Raw genomic sequence first — 18,421 nt, 5'->3', positions numbered from 1 at the left:
TTATTATTATTATTATTATTATTATTATTGTTATTATTATTATTATTATTATTATTATTATTATTATTGTTATTATTATTATTATTAATTGCAATGTGTGTATTTGTTTTCTTTTTCATTTACTCAATAGTTAAAATGATTATTATTTAAAAAAAGGAAAGAGAAAAAAAAACACAGAACAAAATCAAAGCAAATGGAAGAAAACGAAACCCTGCACCTGGGCCTTTTCCTCATTCGATATGGAGGCCAAAATACATACATTTGAAAGGGTAAAAACTAAAATTGTTCTAGAAAACCATGTACTTATAATCATTTCGTGGTTCAAAAACCATGTACTTACATCTGATATCAATTAAAGAATAAACTAGACAATAAGAAACGTGTTCTCCGAGAAATCAGAAGGCTCGGCACTTCCTGGAGCTGGTCAGAAACTTGTTCTTTGTCAAAACCCGACCTCGTCCCGGTTTAGACGGCAAAGGCAAGCTCTTGATGTCGAGAACTTGAATTTTCTTTCGCTTGTTTTGGAACTCTTGATAGCCTTGGTGAAGCTTTCGAACACTAGTCTCCAACTTCTCTTCATCATCCCAATCTTGCCGATGATGAACATCATGATCAGTAGATTTTGTGAGCCCCTTAGGGTTTTGTTGGCTCTCCGAAAAATCAGAAGGCTCTGGGCACTTCCTCGAACTGATCAACGGCTTGTTCTCGCTCAAAACCCGGCCTCGCTGAGGCTTAGATGGCAAAGGCAAGTTCTTGACGTCAAGAAATTGAATTTTCTTTCTCTTGTTTTGGAACTCTTGGTAGCCTTGGTGAAGCTTTCGCTTGCTATTCTCCAACTTCTCTTCGTCATCCCAGTCTTGCCGTTGATGATGAGCATCAGATTTTGTTGGCCCCGTAGGGTTTTGTTGACAAGAAGGTGGAGGTGGTGCGCTTAGCATCAAGCGGAGGGTCTCCAAATCCTTGCCCTTGCCGAAATTGCCGTAACATGGTGGTTTCTTGGGCTTCTGGAGAATTGCCAAGTTGCGATCATCAAGTTTGACGTCGTCGAACAAGTTGGAGGGATCGAAAGTCGTGGTTTCACTTTCAAGGTCGTAGAGGGGAAGGCAAGCGAGTCCACCAAAGTCGTCATCGTCGTCAACGTCAACGTCAACAGGAACCTCTCGCTCGCATTGCTCTTCCTTCAAAGCCTTCATCTTGCCTGAAAGAGAAAGTAGCTAGTGAAGTGAAGGGTCTCTCGATCGTTTGAAAGAGAAAAGATTATGGCGAATTTTGGAAACCCTAAATCACAGTAGCTTGTGTTTACAAAAGGCTGAGGCTACATATGTATTTATAGTTTTCTGTTTCCTAATCTCGTTGGGAAAACTAATATTTTAATTAAATTAATTCTATTGCCACACCCTCGCCAAACGCAAACGGGCCAACTCGTGTGTTTCTTTTTGTTGCGGAAGTTGGAGTTATTTAGAAACTCTCTTTTATTACCCCAAACAACATACAATTATTTTCCTCTTATCAATTTTTTTTTTTCCCATGTTTCTTTTTTGTCGAGCCAACCCACATGAAAAATCAATGCACGTCTAATTTCACTTGAGTGTTACTACTAAACCAGGTATTACTATTTCTAATAATTACATGTCCTATGAAAATTCATTTTCATATATATATATAGGGAAATATTATCTTACTAAAGAGTTCACAATAGAAAGAAAAAATATATAAATATATTTATATAATCAGGGGAGGCTCTGAGCACAAGTAAGCAAAGGCGGCAACCTAGAGCCTCCAAACTCACAGGGTTTCCCCTTTTTATATATATCTAGTACGATACTATATATAAAATTAAAAAAATTAAAAATAAAAATTAAACATAAAAATTTTGTTAGGCCAAATTATTCAATCCAAAATTAAGAAAAGTTCAGCTTGAAAAAGGCCCACTTATTCATTAAATTCATAGTCTAAGCCAATTAACATTGTTGAATAAAATGAAGAAATTAAACACATTGGAAAATTAGTCTTGAAGAATTTTTTGGTTTTTTCTCCACGTGTACCAAAGGAAGGCGCATGATAATTCACCAAAAAAAAAAAAAAAAAAAAAGGTGGCAACCGTCATCAAATAATGGTGACTGTTGCCATTATTTTTTGTAGTGATTTTATCATTTTGATATCTTTGCAGTCAACTCTCTTACCAGCTTAGCTGCTACCATTGCAGTCATCCCATGCGGGTTGAATTCAACGACATCTGCAGCAACAATGTCGCCTTGGAGGCTGTGGAGTATGTTGAGAACATCACGGAAGGAAAGACCCCAAGGCTCAATGTGTGACAGCAAATGCAGGATCAAGGCAATCTACATCTATCAAGATGTACCCTTCTGTCAAACACAAATTTCTTAAGAGTTACTCTCAGTACTCTTATGAGTACATGCATACGTATAAACACAAAGATACACATGGGACATGGAAGGAGGGAGGGAGAGAGACAGAGAGAGGGAGAAGAGAGACCAGGTTTTCCAAAAAAATGACAATCTCTTGAAAAGGTTCGCATTTCATATTGCTCAACACCAAACCTTTTTCCTTGTTCACGACCTTCTTTGTTGATTGATCTCATACCAACCTGAATAGATATAAAGGATAAGAAAAAGAAGAAGCATAGCTAAGATTTCATCTATATTTTAGAAATACCAAATGCTTATAAAATCTTCTATGGTATATAACATTATCAGCTGAGAATATTTTCAAATTTTCCCACCCACAAGTGATGACAAAATCCTATGAGATGCTTTACAGAAAATCAACAGGGTAAGAAATTGAGTCACCACCACCTAACACTAATGGGCGCAGTGGATCCTGAAAGGGCATGGGGCATGGACACAATGATTAGGTGCTTCCAAAAAGAACCGAAAGGTAGTCGGTGTATACATTTATTCATTGGATACTCACAGGATCTGTGATGCTTTCCAGGAAACAAATTGCACAAACAAGAACATATCCCGGATAATTTTCCAGAATGAAGTTCAACCAAATATCTGCATGTTTCAACTCACCATTGAAGATTTTGTTAAAACAAACAGTGTTGGTTGTGACTGAGAAGAACAATCCATGTTTGTTTGTCCATGGATCCAGGTAGCTTATCCAACTCATTGGCCACCGCCAGCAAAGCTGTAAATTAAATTTTGTAGCGAATAATTCTAGGTAACGAAAATTACTATCCACTCCCCCGTAAAATAAAAAAATTTAACAACTAACCTCAAGTCAAGTACCTTTTTTTTTAGGTTACATTGAAAGAAAAGAAACTGTGGAGTCTTGATCTTGAGTGATAAATTAATTAAAAACTCTCAAATATAAACATTTTTTAACAGAGTAAAGGCTACATATGAAGGTAACAAAGATACTATGAGGAATCCTTTGCCATAAATGCAATGACTAAGGGTCCTTTCCACCATTTTTCACAAACCCTATACAACTTAGACACTTGGTAAAACATTATTCCCACAAATTGGCAGGAGTATCTCCAACAAAGTGGTAACTTCTAACTGGTTTCCTCTTTCATAGAAGTTGAAAACTTCAGTAAAGAAAGGTAATTCTGAGGTTTTAGTTTGACACCTTCTGCAATTCAACGAATGAAGTACTTTTCTCTCTTTTGAAAAGTAACCCCATGATATATAAGCTTTTTGAGAAATTGGCCAAATGCCATCTCCACTGAATTTAACATTTTATTCCTTTTTATTAAGAAAACCTAATCCTAGTAGGAATATAAATCCTATTCCTACTAAGACTTGTAGTTAAGAAGACTAGGAGTAGGAAAATTGGTTATTAGCAATGAAGAAGTTAAGGTAAAATTACTTTTCAACAAATTAGTAATTACAACCAAATATGAACTTGTACTAATAATCCTAATCCAAATATAATATGCATTCCTAAATAGGAAACTAATAAAACTGAACAAACCTTAAAATACCAGAATATGAGGCCCAATCCTCGTATTCTTTAATAAAGAATTAATCATGCATATCCATAACTAGTCTCCAAGTATACAAGCCCAAAGTATTTTCAGTTCCGTTAAAGTTTAGGAGAAAAAGAGAGATGCCTTGATGATCAGTTCAAACGTAGGAATGATGTCTATGGAGATCCTCATCCCGTGAAGAAGAGGAGGAATTGTGATAGTCACGATCTCTGTGATGTCTTGATTTCTCCAAATGCCCCCTAATCTTTTGCTGCTCTATCCTCATGCTTCTGTATCTGTCTATGTCTCTCTCCTTCTCCCTCTCCTTGCTTTTATCGTCAATAGCTGATGGGCTATTTTCCTTTGGAAGTGGTTCTTGAGAGATTGAATTCCATGACTTGTTAGTAAAAGAAGAATCTCCTCCATCCTTACAGACTGGTATGTAGTTTGCTTTAGGAAGGCTGTACAGATGAGCCAGCACCCTACAAACTTGGTCAATCCCTGATTTCTCAGCATCAAATGCCTTCCACCATGGCGGATTCTCAGGAAGGGGAACTCGAAACCTCCGAGCAGCAGCGTAAACTACACCACAAGCAACAACTTCACTCTTGAATCGCACACACAATGTCGTACGCAGACTGTCATTTGCTAGATTCCAGGCTTCTTGTGTTAATTCCCGCGGTGTGGATGTCTCCAGAGTGGCAAGATAATTTGATATAAACTTATGAGGATGCTCAACATGACAAACGAAACCCATCTCCTTTAAAATATGTCTTTCTGCTCTACTCAACTCCGTCTTCATGTCCGAATATTTCTTTGAATTCAAGTCCAAAGGCTCAATTGCTAGCTTGTTCTCCCTTCTACATTCCACCCTGTGGAAAACAATGATAACCTGCCTGGCTTTTTTAGGGCATTCCTCCTCCAGTTTTGATGCAAGCCACAAACAGCTAGCAGCAACTTTCTTGACGTTGAAGCCTGCAAACGACTTCTTACAATAGAATCGGTGAAACAGAACCTGACCAGTGGCCATAACTGCTTGAGGTAATTTGAGCAAAATTCCGCTTCCTTGGATTAACTCACAGCCATAGATTCTGAGCATGGTCTCCGTGGCCTCATCTATACCGTCCTTTCTCGACGGCGAGTTGTGCAATTGCTCATCGGTCAGATAGAAGGTGTCTAAAATCGCCCTGTATATCATTGTATAGCTTCTCCCTTCTTTCTTGGCTCTTTTCTTTTTTTAGTTTTGCTTTGCTTTCATTCATAGTATAATTTAAATAATTATTAGTCCGAATAGGATTAGGATTGCTAACTACTAACTAGTCTTAGTAGGAATAGGATTTAATTATTAATTAAATTAAACTCTTGTATTCAGTTTGTATCAACATCCTCCATCATTCGAGAATTCAGTCTATAGATTTTGGATTGCCCTAGAAGAAGTTGATTATATTCCTTCTAGTTCCAACTTCTTGTCAAAGGTGCACCTACCTTCATACCTTCATAATTCAATTCAAAATGGACGTAAGAGCTGCTGTTGATGCTGCTGAGGAAGCTAAGGCTACGACTATTCATAAGGACTTAATGGACAAGGCTAAGGACCTTGAGGAGCTCCAACAAAAAATGATAGGCTATATTAAGGAATTGGACTCGGAGGTGGGGAGAGGGTGGGCGTGGGCAATACTAGTCGTAGTTTTTCAGAGCAATACCTTGAAATCATCACACACACGACTTGAATTTGACAAAGTAATACCTTAATATCATCACAAACTTTTTGAATGCGACAAGGGAACAAATCGCCACTCATCATGACTACTGCGTGCTGCCGCCGCCACTGCCTGCGACTCAGGAGGAGGAGGACTCTTCTTCTACTTGTAGCAAGCAGAACTAGTACTGCTGGGCTGGAGATGGGCTCTGATTGTTCAGTTTTTAGTAGTTTCCTATTTAGGAATGCAGATCCTTCATATTTGTATTTGGATTAGGAGGATTAGTTGTACAAGTTTTCTTATTTGGTTGTAATTCCTTACTAATTTCTTGTTGAAACTTGAAACTACTAAAGAAATTTTACCTCAACTTGTTCATTGCCAAAATAGTACCTCTAGACAGTTTCCATTACTTCATCAGCATGCGAACATAACTTGGCATAAAAAAAATCAACCAGGTAGACATTGAGGTTTCTTTCTCCACAAATTACAATGGTGGTAGAGAAAGAACCGACTTCAGGTTCCAATATATGGATAGAGCATGCTTACTACAAGTACAACTATTTTCTATTCCTCATCTCTCCTCTTAAATCAACAAAAGAAAACATCCAACACACTTAAAAAGGTAAAATGAACCTTGGTCTTGCATAAAACAAGATAACCGAGTTTTATTAGTAAAAAAGGAAAGACGACAATAAACAAAGCTGTGAATGCCAAACCAATTGTTCGGTTTTTTTTTTGTTGTTGTCGAAAAGGTACTTCATTAACGGCCAAAAGGTAAGGAAAAAAGCCCAAACAACAAACATGGAGGCAGCCAGCCAAGGAAGGAATACCAAAGCAAACTAGCCATCCAGATCCCGCCGCCACAGGACGAGGGAGGAAGGGAAATGGTCAAACCAATTGTTAAGAAGGCAACAAATTTAGGTAGAGTTTTCAATTACATTGCTTATTAATATTTTTACTTGAATTCGATACACCATTTCTCTACATTTATTTGAGAACTGAAATGCTAAATCATAAGCTCTTCCATAGATGAACCGGAAAATGGCCCGATAAACACAAACATACTTCAGACAAAAAAAAAAAAATCCCATACTGATCCAATCATATATCTTATAAAATCCGAAAGCCATAATTGTGGGCCAGCCAAACCTTGCTAATACAGACTCATTTCCATAGGTTTTGTTAATTCTTTCACTCGTCTTGCACCAAATTACGATAAAATTAATTGAACATGAAGAAAAATAATATTACGGAACAATCCTAAATGCAGCCGACTGTACCCGATATACATGCCCTCAAAATCTCCTTATGTACTGCTAAATTACAATGGAGCTGTATAAGGAAAGCAACCAACCTCTCAAAGCAAGGAGGTGCCTTCAATACGGAGTAAAAAACAAACAAAAAGAACAGAACAGAACTCAAGCAGGGAGTAATAATCTTACTACACATCCAGGAGATGATCCTCCCATTCCCCCACCCACATGAATGAATAATTGAGCTCACAATACAATAACTGAATCCTACCCGAAGCACCTACATGCGAGCTTCGTTCTTTGGATGTGCCACTCGTTCGCATCGTGCCTATTTCTGGACTGCCTCTGTGGCAGGGAAGGATGCTTAGTACAAGCTGATGCTCCACTCGAGGATCATCGGTCTTATTAGTTGTATATTTTAACTGGCTTCTCATATGCGTGACGGTTCTGCAAAAACATTTTGAGGTGAATCAATAGTAAGAAATGGGAGGCATCCATTTTTTATACACCATATTCTAGCATTAGCATGTGAAGTTTGTAAGTAAATTTAGGTTTTACTCATAAAAAAACTTTCACTTTTGGAAAAAGCCAAAGCTTTTTGAAAAAAGACGGAATAACCTCTCAACTTTCAAACCAAAGACATGCAAATGTAAAGGATTTCTTAGGAAATCAAAAAATAAATAAGGGCAATTTTGTCCATTTTTGCTTCTTTTAAAAATTTTCTCTCTCCTTTGGGCTTTTCCAAAATCTCCCAAGTTTGTATGATGTTAGTAGCTTTGTCTTCCCCTCCCTTTTCTTTTTGCAAACTTCATAATTTGGAAAACCCTGATAATATGGTTCTATTCAGTGCATTGGACGCCATTAAGTATTTAAACTCACTTGATTTGCGGCATAAGCTCTCTTAGGAGCATTATCCGAGTGCTCCAACCCAAGGTACTGCTCCCAAGCACCATAAACATCTCTTCTCTATAGAAAACAAAGCCAAAATATTGGAATTAAAGAACCCGCACACGCAATACACAGAACCACAGTTCATATTTAACCTCATTAGATCAAAGACATACCTGAAATCGGCTGGAAACAATATCAGAATCCTGTAAGTACTCTGGACGACCGAGTGACAAGAATGCAAACTTCCACTACACAAACAAAAGGGAATCAGTTGAGGAAGAAGAGTAAAAAAAAAAACCATTAATTATAGCCATAGAACACTCTTTCCCTCTAGTGACCTTCAAATAGATACAAGGTGTGTTTCAAGTACCTTTGAAAACTCATCATCGGGGACCTGTAATTTCTTTTGTACGCGTACTTTAACTTCAGCTAAAGTTTCACCTTCATGGATGACCAAGAAGAAAGGTTCCCCGAAATTTTGTACTTGCTGTTGAAGAAAAAATCATCACCAAGAAATAAGAATCACAAGTATTTGGGTGAAATCTTCCAACATCATTAATTGAAACAGAATGAAATAGTTCATTTTTAAAAAGCAAAACTCTATTAAAATTTGTCAAATTCTCATCTACATTCATAAAAGATTCCAATACCATCTGGTTCTGTGCAGTGTCCTTTGTAAAGTGGTAAACATGAATCAAGCGATCATGGACAGCCAAGTTTTTCTCTTCTTCTGGAATCTGATAAACAGAAATAAAAACCAGTCAGCTTAAAAAATAACAGTGACATGAACCAATCCAGTCCAGTCCTATACAAGATAAGCAAAGCTAATTCAAAAGGGGAAAGTAGATTACAAATCTTGCCATTAAACTAGATTCTTAGTCTGAAAATGTTCAACTGCATAAAAGAAGAATCTCTTCAAATAAAACTAAATAAAGAAAAAGGGGGGAAAGGAACTTGCCTCCTCAGCACGCAAAGTCCAGTACTGGTCATTTATGTTCTCAATCTTTTCAGTGTGTGGGAAGATCTGAAAAAATAAGGAATTATTAGCGCTCACTACTCCTTTGATTAAAACAAATAAATTATAAAGGAGAAAGCAAAAAACCCCCCAACACAATTGGAGATCCATACAGAAAACATGCAAAAATATCATTCGTAATCAACAGTACAAATGGTGCTAGGTCCAAGCATATCACTTCTGGGGAAAATATGACCCAGAAAAAGAGCTAACATCCTGATACATCTGGCATACAAGTAGTTACCTTGTAGATCTTGTGATAGAAAACCTCGAGCAGTCTGAGTTCTGCATTTGGATGAGACAGCTCTACCTGTTACAGGTACACCATAAATAGAGTGAAATCCATTATAGCTTTATCAGCAACTTCAAAAGGAGGGGATAATCTTATCAAGCATTCAGGGACATCTCACATGGTTGGCGAAAATTTCAATGTGGACATTCATGGATAGTAAATAAATGAAAAACCACAATAAAGAGAAACCTTACCTTTGTTTTAAGTACATTAATCACATCGCCAACAGTGCTCTGTTTTGGCAATCTAATATTGTGAATCACCACCTGTAAACAAATTACACAAGATTAGGATACACAGATTAGGATACACAGATTAGGATAAGCATGCTCCATAAACAGGAAATACTGGCCAAATATTTCACACGGACCTCATCTTTTGTAGCATGATGAAAAGCAACTTTCAGGTTTTTTAGGCCTTGCAATTCTGGAAGAGGGATGTCCAAGACCTCATAATACAAAATATCAGAGCTCTGTGAAAGGGAATGACAAACACAATTAGCAGCCACAATACATGATGTTTATGAGAGTGAGAATTAAATAACAGAAGCCGTTCAATGCAATACGACTTACTTGATTGTAATGGACTAGCATATCTGTTAAATGCTCTACTCCCCGATATTTGATTGGTTGGGGCTTAGGTTGTTGAGAATAGCAGTTATGAGCGGTGAGTCTGATTTTAGTAGGATCTTCCAAACCAATTTGGCGAGCCACCTTCTCCACCACATCATCATAAGTGTGTAGCTTTGACCTAGAAAACAACAAGAATAAAACAGTTTTAGCACTGAATAACACAACAATGATGGACAGCCCAACTATGAGGGGCAATGGTTCCAGACAGAAGTGCTTACAATTCTAAACTAAAATCCTCCTCCTTCGGTTTCTCCAAAGAACGGAAATGAACAATCTGCAAAGCATCAAATCATTCCATATGGTTAGAATTAACATTCAACATAATAAAGCTATAAGAAAATACTGCAAAAGCAATGCTGACTGTTACGATGCAATAATTGAATAATGCCATCTAAACTAAAAACCAAACAAAAGTTTCCGCAGCCTGTACCTGGCGATTGTGTACATATTCCAAAAATGAAGGAACATCAGGATATTTACATTCTTCTTCACTTTCAAGTGGAGTAGATTTCTGAAAGCAAATGATGTCTCCATCTTCAATCTGGAAAAGGAAAGCATCAGACAGTTAACTAGCAATGTACTTGTAAAAGCATCAAAACGTTAATGATGTCCTCTTGCAAGCATGCAACATAGCAATGTTTACCTGACTTAATCGAAATGAGGTCCTCTTGTCAAGGTGTTCGCACATGATACAAGGCTCAAACTTTATTTCCTGAATGTAGCACAAAAACACATATCAACTGTGGCTTAAGATATATTAAATCTTGCTTAAGAATGCTATACCAAAGGATGCATCAAATATTAAAAATGCAGATACACAATACATATATGTATATATGTAGGGTATGAAACAGCTGATGCCCAAAAAATGAATGCGAAACAAACCTCATAAAGTTCAATTTCTTCATCGGGGCCAAAACCAGCCAATTGATTTAATTTTGCCAAAATATCTACTGGCTTACTAGAACTCTTCACAAATAGCCTACCGACAAAACTGGTAACACACAAGACACTTAGATCAGCAAACATGAATAAAGTTAAAAGAAAATATTCAGCTCAGCAAATAGAGCCTTAGGTACCGTAGTTCTCGTTTCTGAGGTTCATAAAGCTTAAAGAACAGCAGGATATCTTCCTTGGTTTTGTCGGGCAGAGGAATAGGGCGTAGATCCTGAAGTAATTACAGGAGCAATAAATTGTAATATATGATCCCTTTCATGCAGCAATTGGAACAGCAATAAGCCTCAAACCACAGGTTATAACAACCATAGAGTAAGAATGGATTACCGGCCCAAACTCTACTTCCAAAAACAGCTTCAGCTCTGCATTGTGTGTTTTATTTGATACCTCTCTCAAGTGTCCGACCTGAAAAACGCAACCAGTCGTCATTAGCTTACATAAGGTACATAGACCAAGCTCTTCTTGGCATAGCTGTGCAATTCAAAACATTATTAATCATTTCAAAATCTGAGATCAAAGGGTTACCACTGGCCAACACAATTTTTTCTCCATAGTGGAATAATTTCATTTTAAAATGCCACGGAGGTGTTTCCCATGAATACATGTACACGAGAGAGAGAGAGAGAGAGAGAGAGAGAGAGAGATGTATAGCAGAAGAACTCCCCTGGTCCCCAAACAATATCGAAAGTAGAATGACTATCTGAATTCTATAAAATTCTTTCATTAAGCACTTCTTTAGGACCAGGGCCTCCAGGTTTATGCTTGTAAATTTGAAAATCCTTTAAAAAGTAACAAGGGTGAAGTACATACTGATTGTAGTTCTTCTTGAGGTGTCAATGGTCGATTGGGGCGATATGTGTGGTTTTGTCTCTTAGCCCAAATCCAGAAGCGCTGAAATTGCACTGGTATACCAAACTCTTTTGCAACCTCCTCCTGTGAGAATCATTTGAAATTTGAAATTCTCATAATAATAAAACTGAATTCAGAATCTGTTGCACTAAAAATCACCAATCTTCTTCCATAACCCCAAAAGTAGGGAAAAGAAAAAGGAAGATATAAATGCATAAAAGTCAGCTTGTAGAGATGTACCTTGAAAAGATTAAATGGTGTCTGTTTCTGAATACGGAAACTACGAACTTTGTCATGGTCCACAAGATCAAAATATATATCCCTTCCAATTTGTTCTGCCAGGTCCTCATCTCGAGCAACCTAAACATACCAATAAATTGCCTCTAACATAATTTTTTGATGTACACCAAATACCTGTACAAGCACTTCTGAACAAGCAATGGTGATAACAGGGACGGACAAGAGTCTTTACCTTAATAATCGTATAGAGGTGTGCTTGTGCCTTATATCTCCTTTTGTCTTCTTTTTCTTCTTGTTCTTTCTTCAACCTTATCTGAAATGAAACAAAGAATGTCAGTCCCATCTCTTACTTGGACACTTTAATGCAGAACTTACACTTGATATAAACATTAACTAGATTTAAAAACAAGTATTTACCCGTAAGTGTTCAGCTATGTCTTTCTCATCAACGTTACATATTATTTTGTCCTTATCACTGTCCCGTATATACACAAGCATGTATGCATTCGAGTATTTTGTAAATTTGAAAGGAGTATTATTAAAGCCAGGATTGGTCTGTGGCAACTGTAAGAAATAGAAGACAACAAAAGGTCAGTTCACAATTAACCCACGTTTAAAACGTTAAGGATGATTGGACAGTTGGGATAAAGCCAAAAAACAAAGAATTTACCTCTTCCTCACCACCATATTGCTCTTCTAATGCCCTCTTCACATCCTCTTTTGTCACACGTTCATCATCAAACTTGTACCTAAAACAAGGGAGGACAAATTAAATCGAAATTACATCAACCGACAGATAATCAACGTATATGAAAATGCATGAACAAAAACACTCAAAGCCATGCATAACACTCCAAATAAACACCAAAGTAAAACTCGAAAACACATTACTCAAAATTACTAACCAACATTTCTGCCCAAAAACTGAAAAACCATAACCCAGTAATCATGTAACCTTTGAGATAGAAAGATGAAAATCCTTTCCAATTTCTCATAATCAAATGCAGATAACAAAATTGGTGCTTTCTTTACAGTTTACAATCAGGCAACCAAAAAACCAGAGGTTGTGGTGAGAAACATGGATGTAAACCTAACTCATAAGAGAAGGCAAGGAAAAAAATAGCATTATGAGTGGTCAGTGTGTGTGGACACTCGTGTCTTTCTGTGGGCAAGAGACTGTACAAACAATCATAAAAAGCATTGATTATGCAGGTACATACCACTGGTCAGAGAGGGTTGGCCTGATAAAAGCATAGTAATGTCCGCCGTGCACCCCACCACTATGAACCAAGACACTGCAACAGTAAATAAACATTACAGTAACTAAGTAATTCCAAAGGAAAGATAATGAATCTACACACCACATGAAAAAACAGACTTGAGAAACCGTCTTACGTATCTTTCATTAGGAATTTTCATACTATTATTAGAGTTGAGCACAACCAAATGATATATAAAACCTGAACCATTTTTCAGGATCCAACCCAATCAACTAGGGTAGACAGGCACCATCCCTCAATAGTCACAGGCATGAAGAAACTTTGATAAAGAAGGGGATTCCAAAATATCATCAATGGTCATACATAAGATAGAAAGTTATATAACACAACTCAACGTCAAGGAAAAAAGGTGATCCATCCACTGTGTACATCATATGCAAAGCAGAGGCAAATTTCTATGATACACTCAGCAAGGGACCGCCTTCCACATGGAGCATGCAAGGTCTAGAAAGTATATTTCATTGAAATAAATTGCCAAATTTAGGAAACAGATTCACTATATGATATCATAGACAATGGATACCTATGAAGAGTGTAGAGGTTGCGGACACTCTTATCTGAGTCAGGTGATAGATATTTGCCATTCTCCCTATCAAGGTCAAGTTGAAGAGGAAATTCATAGCGATCATTTATCTGCCACAAACAAATAATACAACATTTTTACCATGATAATGAATTCACTTTCCATTTAAGAAATACCATTATCACACACAGCAAACGAATAAAAAGGTAAAAACAAATTTGATTAGTTATATAATTTCAAATAAAAATAATTCACTAGATTGAGAAGATTCAACTAAAAGGGGGAAGAAAATAAAGTACACACTGCAGATAATAATAAAGGAAAAAAGAATTCCTATAAGTTAATATAATAACATAGAAAGGTTTTTGTCCTTCTTTCAGCATGCAGTCCTAAAACCAAAAAAAAAATAAAAAAAATTTAATTGAAGCAATTAGGTAAACACAAGTCCTTGACCTGGAGTTATAAGAATTTGAAGAAACATACTTTACATGCTACAGTTTTAAGTTCGACTCAGAAGCTTTACTTTAGTAGTAAAACATTACAGTACATCTTACAGGTCAACTCGAGTAAATGCTGAGCACATGATGGAACCAAGTGATAAAGCATAGTAGAAACTGAAGCAGGAAAATTGAATTCCAATACAAACCTTAACCATTGTATCTCGCATAAAATCATATTCAAATCGCTTTAACTGAAGTTGAAGAACGGGAGGGAAGTCAATAAACAGGACACCCTTCTTAGCATCCTGGAATAAACATCAGTTCCAAAAATGCCTTGAGAAAATTATTCGAAAATTTTCATAATCAAAGAAATATACGTAAGAACACTCGCTTCGGCAAGTGATTTAATGGAAGGATGAAAACTAAGGACAGAATCCATAAAAAATTACACAACATAACATGCCCAAAGCCACGCACAAATGCCTTGAGAACCACATATTCAAAATCTCACTGACAAAGTAAATAAATCCAAAAACACTAGTTTTGGAAAATGATATATCGACACAGCTTCATATCAGAATTTACAGTGCAAATGCAAAGTTGCCAATAGAAGTTCAATAATTAACCTGCAAACCATGTTCTTCAGCATGGTATTTATTGTCACCCTCAAGACGCTCAACTTCCACATACTTGTCAAAAGAAGCATAAACATCCCGACAGCCTTTGACATCAAGCTGGAGGTCTGCAAGGAAATAAATAGGAACCAGTGGCATGCACTGACATTCACAAAATATTTCCAACTCTTAACAACTGAAATTTGTGCAAGAAATACATACCATAAAATGATTCTTTTCTTGTAGATTTGTAATCCACATTTATGCATTCAATGTAATTCATGTGATGTCCTTCAAATAACTGCTGTATTGTACCCTCCACAACAGTTCCCTATACCCACAGAACAATGATAAAAATGATAATTAAACAACAAATACACTCATAGACCCAAAATTGATAACTTCGTTCATCCAAAAAAAAAAATTTTGAAAACTTCCTATACCTTCATTTTATCTTCAAGCTTTTCACAAAGAACTCTATTAAGCTCCTGCACATCATGTTGCATAAAGGAATCATATGTATCCCATCCAAAAGACTTGGTCAATTCTTTTGTTGCAACACTGCTGTCATTGTATTGAAGCTTATAGAATAAACTTTGTAGTGCCAAAGGGATGCTTCCTGAAGGCATGTCATTCTCAGTTGTTGGCATATGATACACAGCCTGATAAGTAAGTCCACAATTGAGATAACTCTTTTCATATAAAACCCACAAGACAATTCATTTTGAGCTCATGATGAAAACAAAAGATCATGTAAACGACCTTTCTGAAGTAAGGTATATGGTACAAAGTCTGGAGTAGAGAATTCATATAGCATGTTGCTCCCTGATTCTTGAGCCCAACATAACCAGTTTCCTTTTTTGAGTCATACGACCAGTAATCAAGAACCTTACGGACAGCAACCTCAGCTTCAACGACGACTGTATCATTCACCAGATACCCCCTACTAGGGTCATAAAGATCACCGAGCGGCATGAATGATGTGAATCCCCAGTCACTTTCTCTTGCATTGAACTGATGTTGTGTATCTGCAACATGATACAAGAATCAAGAATAATGGAATATATACACACACACTAGTAATGGCAAAACAAATGCCTATGATATAATTAAAGTTTATTAGGCTCTTGAACACATCAACAAAATACAATTTATTACCATATATGTACTTCACATCTCCAATTTTAACAAGGTCACTAGACCCAATTCACGCTGATCTATTAATAAATAAATATCCTTGATTTAGTGTGTTCGGCCTCTTTATTAATTAGAATTCAATCTGCCCATAATCTTTTAATTGCACACAGTTTCTGAAAAAATTCTACCTTTTTTCCAGTTTTAGTGTTAATCTCCAATTGACCTCTAGATCCTTGTAAAAGGACTAACATATTATTTTTCAATCAATTCCTTGACCACATACATTTCAAATGCATGCAGGCTGTGGTGACATTTAATGGCCAGTGAGATGAGATAACCGTTAAGATCTGTCATCTTATTTCTTTCTTTAACCGATTGCCCCTGTTCTGGATGGAAACTAATGTTGTGTGTTTTTTACTTTGCCCCATGGCTTAATGTTTTCCTCTCAAGCACAAGCAAAACAATAACATATCACATTAACAGATGAAAAATATAGGTGACGATAATTTCCAAATTTTAATCTAGTACATGCTAGGTAAGAACAGATAATGAAGAATTAATTAAAGTGTTGTATGAATCTTTAACAGAACTTGGGTTACTCTATTTGAACCGAAGAATTTGCAGAGTTTGCCCCTTTCAATTATTTGTTAGTGAACAACGTTTATGTCCCTAATTGTTCTTTTCTCTTTTCAAACTTGAGAAATTCAAACTAAGAAAAAAGCTACCAAGGGCAGATGGTCAGGCCATGGTGCTGCCGGCGTCGGCCAAGGTGTTAGAGAGAAAGGGGGTAGAAGAGTTTGTTTTTATTTTTTGTTTTAAATTTTAACGAGTAAAAGTTGGAATTAAAAGCTTACAAAAAAAAAACACTCAGGTTATTACTTAGCAATTCATTGTGTACAAAATGAAATCACCCAAGAACTGTGAAGTTGAAAGCCAATACGTCCACTCCACGAAAAAGAAGTTCTAATTGAAACCCTTAACTACAAATTACTACTGAATGACAGCGAAGCAAAAGCCCTCGAAAGAGGAAAAAAAAAGAAAAAAAGGAAAACGAAAACGACAACCTAGCAAATGCACAAACTTAAATGCAAAAAGGAAATAAGACTAATAACGAAATATACCCTTTCTTATTGAGTACTTGGTCTGGATCTGATTAACTACAGCCAAGCTGAAGTGCGCATATCTACTCCACCCATATGGCAATGTCCCAGAATCCGCCACATCCAAATACATTGACAAGTAGTCCACATTGTTTCCCTTGGGAAATATTAGTATCCGCCTGACAAAACAAACCAAAGCAATTAATTGAATCACTAAGATACCAAATAAGCCAACTTGCGTAAATCAGTTTTTGACAATTGATTGACAAGGGAAAAATACCATTTATAGCCGCCAACAATAAACATGTCAGAGTAGTGCTTCTTGGTGTTCAACCTAGCAAAGTTCTCAATAGTCCAAGTGAATTTCATGGTTGGAGGATCCTCCACTGGCTGACTTTCAACTGTACTAGCAGCGGGCTCCACTTGGGCTACTACCAACACACCAAATACCGTAAATTTCAAAACAACAAAACGAAAACCCTAAAGAAAATGCAATCACTTGAACTCTAATCACACATCATGATACCAAACTCACACAAAAATCAATTCTTTCAGATCAATTATGCAACATTTAAAGCTCTAAAACCACGCTGTAAACACAAACTTATGAATTTCAAACAGTGAATCATCGAAAAATTGATAAAAATGAAACCTTCCATGGGCTGAGGGCCTTCGACCAAATCCGAGTGCGGCACAAGCATCTCTTCGTCCTCTTGCTGCTGGAAAAGGAAACAAAATCAGAGCTCTGATCGGGCAAAACCTAACCCTATCCTACTGAATCATAACCCTAGCAAATCAATCACTGCAAGTAGTGAATTTTCAAAAATTCAAGTCAATTCGAAAACACCGGATGCCACTAGGAACCCTAGTCGATCAGAAACAAAGAACCGAACCGAAATTCAATGGAAAACGACAGTGGAAACGTTGATGAGAAGTTGGTACGTACATCTAACGGTGCAGGAGTCATCATAGTCATTGATGGCGAGCAATGAGCCGTCCGATCGACAAATCTGAGAGATAAATGGAAACAGTGAAAGAAAGAGAGGCAGAGAGAGAGAGAGAGAGAGAAGCGGGGCTTCGTTTTGCAAAGGAGGGGACACTCCCGAAAGAAACTGGCTCCGAGACAAGCCGCTGAGTGCAACTTCAGGGAGGGGCAGACTGGGGATTTCACGAAAACGAGAGGGCAATATGGGAAATGGAGGATGGCGTGCGGTGGGCTTTCGTGAGTCGTGAGATCTTGAGCGTGTGAGAGGACCAGTGGGAGGTCGACAGCTATGGTGGATGGGTTGGGTTGGGTGGGGCCACACCAAAATAGCTGACGTGGCGGCCTCAGGAGGTCACGTGCGTGTGCACAGGCCATGACGGTATGTGATCCTTCCTCGTACACTGGTACTGCTTCTTTTCTTTTTCTTTTTTTATTTAAAAAAGTGGTTTGTTTATCAAAAATTAGAGTTCGAGCACTATTCTCATTATTTGACTGAAAATAAGCAAATAAAATAATAAATAAACAATTGTTTGAACATTGCTAATAAAATGATGTGTAATAGATTAATTGTGTTTA

The 18,421-nt window shown here is 37.0% G+C and overlaps 2 protein-coding genes and 1 pseudogene across 5 annotated transcripts; all 3 read right to left on the bottom strand.

Moving 5' to 3' along the window:
* On the bottom strand, positions 1,435-3,135 carry LOC18770713 (annotated as a pseudogene).
* LOC18770248 (cyclin-L1-1) lies at positions 4,095-5,135 on the bottom strand. The gene has a single exon (XM_007203619.2). The coding sequence runs from the start codon at positions 5,133-5,135 to the stop codon at positions 4,095-4,097; it is 1,041 nt and encodes a 346-aa protein (XP_007203681.2).
* On the bottom strand, positions 6,731-17,977 carry LOC18769796 (ubiquitin carboxyl-terminal hydrolase 12). Of its 4 annotated transcripts, none has more exons than XM_020568164.1 (32): positions 17,807-17,977; positions 17,513-17,579; positions 17,141-17,291; positions 16,882-17,039; positions 15,386-15,651; positions 15,067-15,285; positions 14,846-14,954; positions 14,636-14,751; positions 14,216-14,314; positions 13,570-13,679; positions 12,987-13,061; positions 12,437-12,515; positions 12,184-12,330; positions 11,999-12,079; positions 11,767-11,886; positions 11,488-11,610; positions 11,005-11,082; positions 10,800-10,888; positions 10,606-10,714; positions 10,364-10,432; positions 10,151-10,261; positions 9,939-9,994; positions 9,661-9,838; positions 9,459-9,560; positions 9,283-9,354; positions 9,041-9,106; positions 8,740-8,805; positions 8,432-8,518; positions 8,152-8,268; positions 7,955-8,029; positions 7,770-7,856; positions 6,731-7,337 (listed from the first exon to the last, which is right to left on the bottom strand). In XM_020568164.1, exons 1-32 carry the CDS (start codon positions 17,834-17,836, stop codon positions 7,296-7,298), a joined length of 3,354 nt encoding a protein of 1,117 aa, XP_020423753.1. In that variant the 5' UTR covers positions 17,837-17,977; the 3' UTR covers positions 6,731-7,295. The 4 variants fall into 4 exon arrangements, with proteins under 4 accessions (XP_020423753.1, XP_020423755.1, XP_020423754.1 ...); XM_020568166.1 differs by having other exon boundaries at positions 17,141-17,288; XM_020568165.1 differs by having other exon boundaries at positions 17,513-17,576.

The sequence above is a fragment of the Prunus persica genome, chromosome G7, assembly GCF_000346465.2.
Source record: "Prunus persica cultivar Lovell chromosome G7, Prunus_persica_NCBIv2, whole genome shotgun sequence".
Classification (NCBI taxonomy): domain Eukaryota; kingdom Viridiplantae; phylum Streptophyta; class Magnoliopsida; order Rosales; family Rosaceae; genus Prunus; species Prunus persica.
Note: the sequence above shows the minus strand (reverse complement) of the source record. Positions and strands in the feature narration are given on the sequence as shown.